This window comes from Dipodomys merriami, unplaced genomic scaffold (assembly GCF_024711535.1).
Source record: "Dipodomys merriami isolate MVZ:Mamm:240054 unplaced genomic scaffold, mDipMer1.0.p SCAF_160, whole genome shotgun sequence".
Lineage (NCBI taxonomy): Eukaryota > Metazoa > Chordata > Mammalia > Rodentia > Heteromyidae > Dipodomys > Dipodomys merriami.
The window spans coordinates 311,258-326,451 of NW_027202938.1; the positions used below are offsets into that span (position 1 = coordinate 311,258).

At 41.4% G+C, this 15,194-nt stretch overlaps 1 protein-coding gene across 4 annotated transcripts in view; it reads right to left on the reverse strand.

Moving 5' to 3' along the window:
* The window catches only part of Fyn (FYN proto-oncogene, Src family tyrosine kinase), a 172,354-nt gene that overhangs the window by 11,452 nt on the left and 145,708 nt on the right, over window positions 1-15,194 (reverse strand). For all 4 annotated transcript variants that reach the window (XM_070024761.1, XM_070024763.1, XM_070024762.1 and 1 more), the window contains one exon: window positions 1,883-2,014. In XM_070024761.1, coding sequence (XP_069880862.1) covers window positions 1,883-2,014 — 132 coding nt within the window. The remainder of the gene's footprint in view (window positions 1-1,882; window positions 2,015-15,194) is intronic.

Here is a 15,194-nt window from a genome sequence, read left to right on the forward strand (position 1 = left end):
ATATGTCACAAATGACAATGACTTCTTCCTGGATCTTGATGCATGCTCTAGCTAGCTGACTGTAAGCTCCATGCGTACAGGGGTACAGTCGTTTGTTCAGTGCTCTCTCTTCACTGCCTAGAACAGACCCTGGCCTGTCATTGCTGCAGGAGGGCATGCCTGTCTTCCTTGTACTGAATCCTGGGGGAATGAATGCCTGGCACAGCTCACACTGACTGAAGAGATGCTGAGTGAATGAATCCTAATCTAAGTGCTAAAACCAACCTGACAAAAGCCTCTGTCTCAGAAATACACCTGCCTTCCTCCTCTGAGGCCCCACCTCCTCTCCTTTGTCTTGGCTTCTGTATGTGACCCCAAGAAACAAAAAGAAGCAGTTTTGTATTACTAGAAGGAAAGGCTTCACAGAAATGCTAACAATATTAACCTTTCTCATGAATGCATTTAACACATCAGGTGACTAGAAACCTGGGGGGGATCAGGAAGAAATCTGTTCAAAATGTAGACAATAAAAAAAGAGGTACCTTTACATCTTTAAAAATCCCCAGACTGGCACATTTTTCCCCTTGAGAAGCAATTCAAAAGTACTCATGCTGTGCTGCAGCCCCGGCCTCCCAAACCCTTTCTTCGGTGCTGCTTGGCTTTCCTGGAGTGTCAGCCCACTTGTGCGTGCTGGGAGCAGCAGCTACCCACAGCATCAATAAACCTGACTTACACCAGCATCTCCAAATGCCAGTGTGGGTATGTCACAGACCGGATTCTGTCAATTTTGCTGGGGTACCAACCCTCTCTCCTAGGGGTCTGGAGGTTATACCAACCCCTGAAGGAGATCCTTTTTACATGCTTTTCTCTGTGTTTTCTGAAGATGACCAGAAAGAATCTTAGAAAGTGAACAAAGGGATTACAAATTAATCGGCTCTCCCTGGCTCCTCTGACTGCAAAGATATGATTACAAGCACAGGATTTGCAAGAGACTTACATTCCTCATTAATCTCCACTATCATTTCTATCACTGTGCTGTTTTCTCCCCCTCCTTTCAGCTCTCCCTTTTTAGGCAGAGAATGAGGGAGAGCTCTGTTCTTTCTTTGTTCAGCAGTAACTAAAAAATATGTCCTTAACATTTCAAAAAGCAGATCGTTCCTGCACTATAACCACTAAAGCGTGGAGGTGAAATGGTACAAGTGTCCTTTATGTCTCCATCTGTCTAAATTAATGAATTTAAGCATGGATAACCCCAACCCATGTTTTTTTTTAAGAGCATGCATCTGATAATCCAGAACAATTCCAGTGTCTAAGACTCTCCAGTTTCCTTACATTATACTTGCTTCTGAAAAGCGTTATATTTTAACTCTTCAGCAACAGGCAGAGAATGGTGGCTAAACTGCCTGTCCTGTTTCTGCGCTCTGGCCATCTGGAGCTGGGCCCTGCAGAGAGAACAGGTCCCTGTATCTTCCTGCCAAGTTCCCTCCATGGGTCAGTACCACAGTGTGATCAAAAAGCAGTGGGTGTTTTTTCTCCTTCTCTTTTCCAGACGTATGTGTAAACTCCATTTGGGCAGAGGCTCTGCCAGTGACACTTGGGCTCTGGGAATGGTGACACATGCCCCTACTGAGAGTGGAGAGATTCCACATACTCAGAGCACTGAAATTCACACCGGCTGCTCCTTACATCAATCCTGGCACACAGGTCATGGTGGTTGCTTGTCTGGATGTCACTGTGGCTCCTGATTCTGCTTTTTCCTCTCGCTAAAGAAATACCTGTTTTTGTTCTTCAAACTCTTGCACAATGCTGAGTTCAGGGTTAGAAAGACAAATGGATGAGATATCCCCAGAGGGTATCAGAAGAAGTTCCATCAGAGGTCCATTTCCAAGGGTTCTGTTCTTACCTGGGTATGGCACTCTTCCTTTGGTGACCAGCTCTGTGAGTAAGATTCCAAAAGACCACACATCAGACTTGATTGTGAACCTCCCATACAGGGCTGCTTCAGGGGCTGTCCACTTAATGGGGAACTTTGCACCTGTAGAATGAAGACTTGGTTATTTATCAGGCAGAGGGGCCATGCTGAGAGACAAGGAAAGGAGAAGGTCTTGGAGGTAACATTTAGGGAGCAGATTTGGAGGGAAAGAGGCAAAGAGGAATAAAGGGGTGGAAGCTGGCTTCTTGACTCTATGACCACATGGAATGGTGGTACAGGTTTAGTCTGGAATAGGTGATTAGGAAACTGATTTGTACATTGCTTCTTTTGTTTGGAAATAATGGTATATTTTAATAAATGCACAGGATTAGATCGCCAAGCTACACTCATGAGCACTCTGGTATATAAGATCATAGTTTGGTCTTACGAGGTGCACAAAATCCATCAAACTACTAAGCTTCTCCCAGGGTGGAGACAATTGGATGCAGCCTGTAAGTTATGTTGAAATAGAAATGGATTTTATTTCCCCAAGGCTTCCCATACCCACAGCTGAGAAATAATTTTGCCTTTGGCTATTTTCCAGCCTATATCTTTTTTCCTCCACCCTTTCTCCCTGTAGTGGTCATCTTTATCCTAGTCTTTTTTTTTTTTTTTTCTATTGTGTATCATCCTTTTTTCTAATCAAGGGACAGAGTATAATTTAATGTTTTTACTGTTTCTTTTCTTTTGAAGAGGCCTTATCTCAGTGATTCTTTTCTCTAGACTAAGGGGCAAATTCATGCCAAAGTCAGTAGAATCATGTCTTTCAAATTTCTCTGATCCTTAAAAAAAATCTGTACAAACCTAAAGATGCTAGATGTGTTCAGAGGGAATTAAAAGTGGGCCTAACAGCCTACATTCTCACACATTAGGCTCTGCAATTATAAAGCAGTTCCAGAAATTCCATTGAACAGACTAAAAGAAGTATACATGGAATTTTTTTATTACTTTTGCAAACACAATTATATATTTAAAATATGTTAATTATGCATAGGAGCTCCTAAAAATCATACAAAGGCTGATGAAATCAGAAATTTTCATAGTATCTTCTATAAAAAGTCACTATGAGCAAAAATGGCAAATGATTAAAATCTTTAAATCAGTAAGGTTTTAATATCCAGAAGTATGATAAATTACAGCAATTAGATTTTTGCTTTAAATACAGTATATGATAGCAATCTTAGCAAATCTACCCTGTCATTTTCTGGTGACATAATTTTTCTCTCCATCTCTTCTATGCTAGTGTGAAATGAAATTTTACAAATTCTACTATTTATCTATGTGGCATGTCACATTATTGGAGTTGGAAAGTTAAGCTATAGTTTTCTTCTACTTTTATGCACTGTCACATTTAATTATCTATGTTTCTCAAGCATAATTATTTTTTCTTAAGTGCTGATGATTCCACACCAAGACCTGGTACTGTCTGAAGTCATTCTGTTTTAAAGTTTGTTTCAAAGCATTCATCTGGGCACGTCATTCTATCCTGGGCACTCTGTTTCTCAGCTTTTCATTCTGAGCCAGGAGGATTAATGTGACAGATTTTCTAGTGTCAAGGGCAGATTTTGTCCTGGATCAAACCTCAGCTGGATTTCTCTTACTTGACAGAATTAAAGGTACATTAAATTCATTCCCTATTTAAAGCTCTCTCAAGCCAAATGGCTTGGAAATTTCTGACCATCTCCAAAGCACATAAAATATCTTTCTCTATAGTGAAGATGATCCTTTAAATAAAAATGACAAGAAGAGTTTTTCTCCTTTTTTGGACTTGTACAATATTGGTGAAGATGTATGGGGTGGTGATATTATACAATCTCATTTTTTATTTTCTGAGAGAAATATTCTGTAACTTCAGATTTAAAAAAGGCAATGTACTAGACATTTGCACTGGTCTGCTTTATTATGTTCTAATTTTATAGTCTAAAATAAAGAGAATAATAGGTAAACATTGAGAAAATTACTGAATATCATGGATCTCTGACAAGAAATCATTTTTAGATATGTGCTTTAACTTATTAGCAGGATTTATATAAATTTAATCTTTATTAGCTTCCTAAGATGTGCAAGGCTTTTACAATGTATTTACATAACAGTATTTAAACTGCTTTTGCTGAAAAGCACTGACACCTTACCTGAACCTACAAATTAACTAAAAGCAGGAGAAAAGGTGGCATCCTCTCTTCCATTTTATATCTGTCTGCATTTACTTTGCAATCACCCTGGTTTCCAGGAAGAATGGGATTGGTCAGTAACATCTTTATAAAAAGGATGGAGGCAACTACCCAAAGGAAAGGAATAGCTGAATTTCTCTTCAGGACAAACCATCTACCAGGCAACCATGTCTTGTTCATCCTAACCATCACTGTTCCCTCCAAGCGATGACAGTGACAATGATTTCTCTAGGAACCCCCCCCCCCATAATCATCAACCAGGCCACACTTTGACCAAGCTTATTTAATAATTATGCATATCCTTCTTCTCTTGGCCCCCAGTCTTTGTCTACTCAAAACTAAAGCTTATGTCTATATCCTAAAGATTTCTGAAGATGGGCAGAAGGGTACTTTGCTTTTCCTGCAGCTGCACAGGTAACACAATAAATCTAGTTTCTCTGCCCTTTATCATCATCTCTTTGTTTGTATTACAGGCCTTAAATCTTCATTACCCCCACTCCAGTCTTCACTTGCTGGAGTCACTACCTGCCTGGTCTCTGATCAGATCTATGTAGCTTAGTCTTGCTCTACTTATTTCTACAGTCTCTTATCATTCTCCCACACCTTTTCTCTTCTGGTGTCCTTGACCCCCTCCCTTCATCATCTGACCTCTGCACTGGCCTTCTCTAACTGACAGCTCCCAGATGCTTAGAGCCACAGGACAGGCAATTTTCTTGTCACTAGTCCCTACTCCACTGCCACCCTGTGGCAAACTCCTATTCTTTCTTCTCTCTTGGTCTAAAGTGATATTTGTACAAGGAACAGCAGTTCCAGTAAGACTGGGATAGGTTTCTTAGCTTTCTCTATGTTACTATCTATTGAAGTACGAGTCATCTAAAATGTGTCTTGGTATCCTCCAGGGATGGAATGTCTTTGTGACTGGTCTATTTCCAGTACTGAGCTCGGTCTCTGGTGCACAGAAGATTCTGTAGTAGTACTGAGTAGATGACTAAGTACTCAGCGGATTAGCCATCTCATCTTCCCTTTCAGGTAAAATAGCCTTGATTTCTCACAGAGCTTATACTAGTCTCTTGGTCTCTGATGAATCTTTTTGTCCTTGGTGGCAGCACCAGTGTCACTATCTGTCATCATATGGATGCAGTTGTTGGCAATCTAAGAACTGCCTATTACAATGGAAAAGCACCTCCTACATACTAATGAAACCTAAAAACACCTGGAAGACTAGGCAGTTTTGTGTCAAATGTAATGGGTGAGTGGCCCTCTGAGAGACGTAGAGGGAGCCACAGACACTGTTTTAAGGGGAGTGTGGGGCAGTTCATGAGCTGCAGTGGGGAGGAGGAGTGGTTATAGTAGCAGAAAATAATGTGGCAAGAGCCCTTGGGATATTCATAGCAAGAGAAAGGGGCAGATCCTTTCCTTAACAGGCTGGAGCCAAAGCTAATACCTGGATATCAGTCATTTCAACCTTCTAGAGCTCTGATCTTTCTTAGTAGAAATTGAGCTAATAACCATCTACGTTCCAAATGAAAGATGGGGAAGTTGTGGTTTATTCAGCTGTATTTGTGGACAAAACCCAACAATAAACAACCTTCCTACTGCTGAGCTGGTTTGCTCTCTCTTTCTTTCTATTTACATACTTCTGGAGTTTGGCCCTATGCAAGGTTCATATGGAGCTAATAGCTGAGTTTGGAAAGAATATAACATAGATGAATGGCTACTATTGATACAGAAGATACAATCAAGTATTACACAATGGATACAAAGACAGCTTTTGTGAGGCTCTGCAAGGTACTCTAAGGGGTTTTGGTTTCTGTCCTAATGGTGATGGGAAGCCACTGGAGCTGGTGAGTGGAGGCATGCTGACTGCTACCTCATTCTCCTCTATGCCTTTAAAGCATGGAAGGCAGCCTATATCCTTACTTTGAGAATGACTGATGATGAGACAAATACGAAAGCATTGTGAGTTTCAAAACTGAAAAGCCATCATGACATTTCCACGCCTACAGGTGTCCACAAGCAATTAGCAGTTGAGTAGACCATGCTTCCAAAGTCATGGCATCATGTTTGTTTAACTATTGGCTAGTATCACATTTGTGCTATATCAGATTATCCCTCAAACCTGAATGATATCCATAGTCTCAGGAAAAAAGGAGTTGAAGGTAGCAAACGCCAAGCCTCCGTGAAATTCAAATGCTTCCAAGAGAAATGAATTATTTCTGTAGAGTTTATTCTTTCCTAGTGTTTTTCCTTTCTTTTCAAGCATTTCTTCTGTCTCCACTGTATTCTCTTCTTCCGTCTCCCACTCTAATTACAAGTGTCTTAGAGGCCTGAGCATTCCAGACATCTTTCTCCACTTACTCTCTCAGGAAATATACCCTCCTCTTATGACTACTCCTGCTCCTCATGCTTTGTGAAGCGGTGGACACACCATTCAGATTCCATCTCTCATCTTGGTTCCTTATTTCCAAATATCTATGGGACAAAGTCTCTAAGGTGTCTTATTTTTATTTCAAATCTACGTATGCCTTTCCACGAATCACCTTACTATATTTAAGGTTTATGGATAAATTATAAAGTTAGTTCTCTCTGACTTTCTATGATTCACATGGGTTTCAGTTTGGTTTTTTTTTATTCACTATCCCTGTTCAGATCTCCATTCTGCAAGGGAGAAAAATATACAAAAAGCTGTAACTTGTCTCTTTCTTAAAAGCCTCATATCTAATCTGTCACTAAGGTATCTTGTTTCCCACATTGACACATCACTCCAAGTTGTCCTTTCCTGTTTAAGCTCACTGCCAAAAGTGGAGTTGGCTCATTACCTCTGTCAAGGCCTCCTGCGATGGCCCCTTGCCTTCAACTCACTGCCTTTTTCATTAGCCACTTTATAAATTACAGCTTCATGCCTACCTCCTCAACGATATAGTAGGGTCGTTATTACATTGAATCAAAGTCTCACCTTGTTTCCAAGGACCCACATATCGGTTCCACCTTGGAACAGATATATAGGCTCCATCCAGTATATATAGTTAATCTAATTTAGTTTGCTTTCCTGTAACCTGTATCTTGTACCTGGTATGATTATATTTGCAAAAGAATTTGCATGTTTGGAATTTTACCTTTTCTTCCAGCCACTCAGCTCAATTTCCACTTCCCTCCTGCAGTCCTCCATGATAACTCCACTCTGCAGAGATGTGGCTCATTCACCAACAGTGAATGCTAGAAGCAGCAGTTTAATGCTGGGTGAACCAACTCCTGCAATAACTAAACAGATACTAGGTGCTGCCTAATTGTCAGGGATCATACAAGTAATATGAGGCAGATGACAGTACTAGTTTTGTTCTACCTATGAGAACATGGAACAGAGAAAGATAAAATGAAGTTTCAAGTACCCATGTACATAGTAGAAAGGGGATTTGTGTGGAAAGATACTGAATATAGAGCCAGAGCATTTAAACACTGTACACTATTCTTTCATGCCTGGGCCTCCACCATAGCTATCTGCTAGTTCTTATATGTGCTGTTTTTATAAATCTGCAAATAGAGTGTAAATCCTTTGAGGCCGGAAACTGTACACCATGCCTACTTTGCTTTAGAGTATCTTGCCTAAAGCTGGTTAAACAGCAACCACGCAACAAATGTTTTAGCTGAATGAAGAACCAACTCAGGCAGCAATTTATCCAATACCCTGCTGGCAAAATAAATCATCTTCCTCTACACAGATTTTCCTCTAAACAAAGAAAAGAGTAATGAGAGGAGTGTAATAATTTAATAACTTATTCTTAACTTGGGAATTATTGGGAATAAAATCATACTTTTAGGCCTGCCTGAACAAATGCTCTCAGTTTTTAAGTAAAATACGATGACTAGCCAAATTCATTGTTAGGATGATCTACTCCAGGTCATGGTGTTCCTTTACCCCTAGTGGCCAGGGAATCTACCGCTTAATTACATCTTAGAAGCACATCTTGATTCAGTACTTGCTGTATTTGAAGTGTCTTTATGCACCAAGATAATGGTGGTGACATTTCAAATTTTAAAGATTACAGACCCTTTTGTTCTCAAGTCCCCCTCTGCAGTAAGTGTACGTGAGTTAGCTAGGAAACAAGGAATGACTGCTCTTCAGTGACAATGCAAAGAGGCCCAGAGTTGGGTTGAGTTGGAACTGAGTGGTAACTTGCAGAGGGCAGGGCAATATGGTCATTTGGGAAAAGAGCTTCAGAGTCAAGCAGACCTGGGCTCACATGCTTAATCAGCAAGGCCTCCCTACTATCTGTCTCTCTGGTTCTAACTCAGGGATAAAAATATCCTCAGAAGGTTGTAGAAAAAGTGACAATAGATGGAAGGTCTCCTCACAGTTACTGGTACCTAGAAATAGCTAAGGAAACTATGTACAAGTAACCTAAGGATGCACAACTATGATTGTACTTGGACAGTCATACATACAAAGGCATTGAGTTGTGCTAACAAATGCCACCAGCAACGCCAACGCACACATGGGGGGTGGGGGAGAAAAAACAGCACACATCACTCAATCAGATAATTTACTGGGTGTCAATTAATGCCCAGTGTAGTATGAAGCATTTCTGAAAAAAAAAAAACTATCACAGGGTACCTCCTGTACTGGGAGTTTACAGGTAGCTGTAGGGACCAGGGTGGTGGGTAGAGCTCACAGCAAATCAACAGAGCTAAACCATGGCACTGGTTTGAGGAACAAAGCAGCATTGGAGAGACAAGAGGAAGTGACCAGGGAGCAAGGGTACCAGTGGAGGTGGCCACAAAGAAATGAGGCAGGGTCACCCAGGTCTTTCCCTGAGGCAGGCAGGGCAGGGCAGGGGCTCGAAGGGGCCTGGTGGCGCCCAGCTCTTAGTGGAGAGTTGGACTGTTTTCTTGTTTTCTGGTGATCAGGTCAATTCCTTAGCCTGTCTCAAGAGAAAAATCCCCTTTGGCTAAAAGACTGGGCCAAAGTGGAGGAAGTAAAACAGTACAAAACACAATCAATTCCTCCCTACAGAGAAGACAAGTTGCGTACTAATTGCATTTTTTTTTTTAAGGAGAAAAGGCATTAGCTTCAACAATAGATCTGTTTTTCTGAACTGAAGAGCCACCCAGAGCCTTCTTTAATTCTAAAGCCACAACCTCTGTAAATTATTATGCCCAATATTAAAAAAAATGTGCAGTACTGTTTACTCTGGGGAATAAAAGAAATCATGAACTATGTCAGTGACAGGAAACTGATTGGGGGGGGGCGGGGTGGGAGGGAGGTAAACCGACAAGGCGGGACTAGGACAGGATATCCTGCTTAGATGAAAAGTCAAAGCTGACCTGACCTGAAACTTTGTGGTTATTCAAACACAATGATTTCAAACTCAGTGGAATCTGTCAAAGCAAAGTTCAAAGTTTTTACACTAGGCCAAGGGAATGCCTTTCAAATTTCCCAATTGCTTCTGAAGTAATACAAGAGTGGTTCAGTTATCCTTGGTGACACATCCTGCTGAAATTTCCACTTTAGTTCATAAGGGCTTAGTGCCATGTTTTTAAAATAAAAATAAGTGAGAAGTCAGTGATACAATGGATTGGGTTAATATTCCATCTAAAATCTGACAATGCCATGGGAGGGCGTTTGAGGAGGAAAGAGACAGGGAGCAAAGAGAAATGTTGTTCCACTTGGGGACTAGAAGGAGGAAGTATGAGTTAAGCCAAGGAAGATAAAAGCTAAGGGCCAGAAGTTGGGCCTGAACATACTATGAAGTATGGCACAGCCCTAAAGTCTGGTTGGAATGTGCTCATGGAAGGAATACTCAGGCTGGGAGGGGTGAGGAAATTCCCAGGGAGATTCCAACAGTGAAGGCAAGAAGAAGGGCTTCTATGGAAGACCCATATTAGAACCTAGCCCCAAACTAGAAAAGAGGAGAAAACAAACTCAGCCAGTGGGGAGGGCTGGGGTAAGGCTAAACTCTGGGCACTAATCCTGGGGTCTTGCAGCCACACTGGATAGGCAGGAAGGTAAACTGTGGGGGCATTTAATTCTTACTTGAAGATGACACTATGCAGACCATGAGGTTCCAGAGAAGCCAGAAGATGAAGCCAGGTTATACTGGATGGCTTGTGACTCCAGTCACTCTCCTCATAATGGTAACCAGTGACAATAATCAAGGATAATTGGCCATATAAAAGAGTGAAATTAATGAAAATTATGAGTACCCTTTCTAAAACACTAAGAAAATCTGACCATGGCCAAGGTGACCTGCCCTCAAGAGTAGATTGTACTACAGGACTGTCTTAGAGGTTGTCTTGGGTAGACTTGAGGAAAGGATGAACTCTGCTTAATATTTTAGAACTTCAATCTCTCAACAATTCCACTTACGTCTTTTAGGTTTCCAAGAACAAAAAAGGACTATTAGAACAAAACTTGTGATTCATAGTGACAACAGGATGGAACTATGTCTGTGATATTTAATGGAGAACAAGAGGAAAGACAAGAAGGCTGCTGGTCAGTGGCTGGTCATAGTGGTGTAAGAACTCACCTGAGCAATAAATGGACATCTTAGATGTAGTACAAAATAGAACTGATCTAACCACCAGAAAGGGCAATGAGTCTGAGTCAGTCAGGCCACACTGAGCAAGACAGCATAACAGCAGTTGGTTTTGGGAAAGTTCTGGAAACATTTCCATCATGCTGGGGGCTTTAAAAGGTTCAGGAAAGGATACACAGAAGTACCATTTTAGAAATACTGTCCTCTGCCTACAATCTGGCACAGTGTTTATGCCTATGGGACCTCAATGGGGGCAACCAACACTGTGCTAAACAAGCACCCTCCTTTGGTTGGAAGAAGCTTCACACCACGAGCAGTTTCCATGTGCACTGCCTGTGCCTGATTATCCAGATGATGCAAATGCTGGATTCTTTCTGCCAGCAAAGCAAGACAAGGAAGCCAAGTGACATTTCTGATGTTTGATGGCAGTCTGCAGTTCCTATTTACACACTTTAAAATCACAGAGGGTGACCATCTGCTTCCTTCTTGACAATTATCAAGAAACGTGGGATGTACAGTCCAAAGGACTTACTCCTGACCATTCACAGACATCCGCCAAGTGGCCCTGCCCAAATCAGCACACAAAGGAGAAATGCCCACGTGGAACACAAAACAGGATTGCTGGGGCAGGCTGTGCAGATGAAGAAGAAAGGTGCTTAGAGCAGCTGGTGCTGAGTGACCTGTCCTGACACCAGGCAGACTTGAGAGCACCCAACGGTGGAAGTGGAAGAAATTGCTCTCCTTCCTTTCTGCAAATATTTCTAATCTTAAAAAGAGAGACCAGGCTAGGGAAAGGTGGTTTAAAGTCCCCTTTCATTTTAATCTGCCTTTCAACACATCCTTTCTAGAAGGGAAATGGATACTCTGTACAGTTCATCTCCATTTTCCTGCTAGTCTGACTTGCTCCCCTGACTATTAATCTAGGCCTGCAGCACCATGGTAGCTTGGCAGATAAACAAAGCAGCCCTTCCCTGAAACGTATAGAAGCCTGAAGCTTGAGGCGGCTGAATACAAATAAGGCGACTTCTGTCTGGTGACAGAGGTGACAACTCAGGCTCTGGAAGGCTCCATTACAACAGGGTGGTCCAGGCGCACTCACAGCTCAGCTCACTCTCAGCAGGAATGAACACCCTGCTGTGGGAGGGCAGGGCCAGCTGCTGGAGAGTCCTTGCCTCTTCCCAGGCAGTCCTGGGATGACAAACTCCTCTCATGGGTTTGGGGTGTGTTAGTGTGGTCATTTCTTGGTGGCTTTTCATGGCTCTAGCTGGGAACAAGCACATTTCCTGCTCTGTACTTGAAACAATGCCTGCATTGGAAAGGGTTTGTTGTGCATCAAAGGATGGATTGCTTTTCTAGCATGGAAAAAATTAAATTCAATAATTAATAGGGCTTTTCCTCCCCCCTTTCTTCCCGACATTTGCTGTTCAGGTCACGACACACTGTGAGGGAATGGCAATGCTGTTGTTGACAGAGAACAAGAAATTCATGCGCTGATGGGGGCAGAGAGAGGGCATCTCCTGGCGAGATCAGCCTTGATCTGCCACTTGATTACAGGGGCCTCAGAGGCAGCTGATTAATAATTCTGCAGGAGCCCTTGAGCTAGAAAGTGGTGCCCTGAGTTTAATAAACCCCAGTTGTAATACAAAGGAAGGACAGGAATCAAATGCACGGTTCTGCATTGTGAAAATTCAGAATCTGGAGAAACAAGGTTCCACTTCTTCCTGTTTGTCAACCGAGTTGCTGGCCTGTTGGTGTTAAATGGCTACTGTGCTTTTGAATCCAAAATCTGATTATATTTAATTAGTATAGGCATCTGGGATTTCTAATACACAAAGAGTTATTAAAGTAACAAATCTTTCTAAAATATGTTCTCCAAGAAGAAATGTGTTAATTTATGCAGCAACAATTTTTAACATGAAATAATTAACATGAAAACTGTAACAATTATGAATTCTTCCAAGTCTAATTTATATGTGAATTTTCCTCCAGACAATAATCCATTCAGTTTAAATCCACAATACTGGGAGCATTTGAACAGACACATTTTTCTTCTTCTATTTAATATACAAACCAGCCATTTTCTACGAAGTTCCAAATACCCCTATTTCTTCATATATTCCAAAGAATCAAATATTTCGTAGTTGCCACATTTGCTTCCTTGGAAAGGGACCTGCCATTTAGAACCTCCAAAAAAACAAGCAACCAACCAAAAGGGTAGAACAATTCTATGTTCCTGTTCTTCACAATATTCAAATAAGAAGAGAGAGTTATGTAGACAGATCCTCTGTACAGGAGGAGCTCTGATCAGATGAGTGGGCCATGAAAGCCCAACACAGCACATATATGTACATAGGAATATGTGCATATATGTGTCTGTGTGTGTGTGGGGGGGATGATGGTGCAACATGGCTATTAATGCTAATTAGATCAATAGGGCTGGAGATGAGGCTCAAGCGGCTGAGTGCCTGCCTAACAAGTGCAAGCTCCAGTCTCATTACCACACCCAAAACATTACGATTACTACCAATACCCACTATAACTAGTTGCTACCACCCACAGCTAATTCGGTATTTGTTTTGTGCCGATCCCCAGGGAAGCCATACAATGACTCTATGATTCAGAGAACTATTGTTACACCTGTTTCCAGAGGAGATGAAGGCTCAGAGAGGTTAAGTAACATCCAATGTCTCACAGCAAAATAGTGACAATGATACCATTCAAAGTAAAATAATTTCATTTCATAGGTAATACTCAACCAATCCAGGCCTTGTCATCTTGGAAGGAAAACAATGTAAAAGAGGTCTGGCTATCCAAAAAGATAGTAAGCAAAGTGCAGCTGGGAGGAGAGGAAGAAGTAAACAATACCAGCAGCTAGTCCTTAGGTACCTTAAAGGTGACTGATACTAACCTTATTTTCTAGAAGAGAAATCTGAGGCTCAGAGGCTGGGGAATGCTCTCAGAATACAATAAAATGGGCATCTGGACATGAGACTATCAATCTAGTTCCAGAACTTCCCAAAGATAAGCCTGAAATGTGCATGGAACCCCAATGAAAGAACTATTAGTGTTGGAGGCTCTTAGAGCAGCTCTTGCAACACTTGACCGGAGCACTGTGCACACTGCTCAGAGAGCGGGAGACCATGTCTCCACTGCTGTGACACAAATATTCATAAACACCTATTATGTGCTCTATGCCCATGAAGGCTCTTTGCTGGTGCTCAGGGCAAATCATCCTTATAAAACAGCAGTGAGACTGACTCCATGGATACCCAGGAGAATTGGTACCGAAGTGCCTGTGAATGTGAGTGCACATATGCTGACATGAGAAATGGCTGAGAATGCTAGCCTGCTAACTCAGAGCTGGTCAGGTTAAACGCAACACGAGCAGCACTGAGATAGGGAAAGTTCCCAACAAAAGTTAATAGGATAAAAATAAAGTCTTCCCAAGTCCACAGTGGCTATAGTTGACTTGAAGTTGTTTAAGGTGGAGAGTCATTTGCAGGCAATATCAGAGCAATTGCTGTCCAAATGATTGGGCTAGCTCAGTCCAAAAAATAATGACACATATTTTTTCTTTTGAAAGATTCTTATTTCTCTATTGATTAAAATAAATTTTCTCTTAATTTTTCAAGGCAATAAAGATCTTTTGCAAGAAACATGTCAATCACAAAAATTAAGGTTGTACAAACTGATTTTTAAGCTGGGCGACAGTGGCTCATGCTTTATAATCCTAGCTACTCAGGAGGGTGACAGCTTAGGATTTCGGTTAGAAGCCACCCTGAGCAGAAAAGTCTATGGAATTCTACCTTCAATTAACCAGCCCAAATATCTGGACTGGAGGTATGGCTCAAGTGGTAGCAAACAGGCTGAGTGAGCAGGTGAAGACCTGAGTTCAAGCCTGGTTCTGGCATACACACACACACACACACACACACACACACACACACACACACACACACACACACACAATTTTTTGTATAACCCCTTCAAAAATTTTTTACAGATGGCTCATTTAACTCTCACACTAATTATCTGAGGTAATCTTTTTTTTATTACTTCCATTTTAGAGATGATAAAAAATGAAGCTCACAAACGTTCAGTCATATGTCAGAGGATACCATGCTTGCAAGGGGCAACACCAATAAATGACACGGTAACAATTCTCCCTTCACCAAATCTGTAGAGGCAGTGACCATGGCTAACCTAGGCCTTCCTGGTGACCAGCATTTCCAATTGTAGCAATTCCATAGACAGGAGAGTGTATGTTAACCACCACAGCAGCTTTATTCATAATAGCCTCAATGGATGATGGAAATTATCTGTAATTGTCCCTAACAACAGGACAGGCTAGCTATCCATTTGTGGTAGAATATTAGTCAGTCATGAGAAGGCAAGAAGTATTGCTATACTCAATAATAGATGAATCTACAGACACACTGATGAGAAAGAAGCCAGACAAAGGCAATAATCTACTATTCATGCTACTAAAACTCTACTATTCCACATATACTATATTATACAATATTCTACTATTCATGC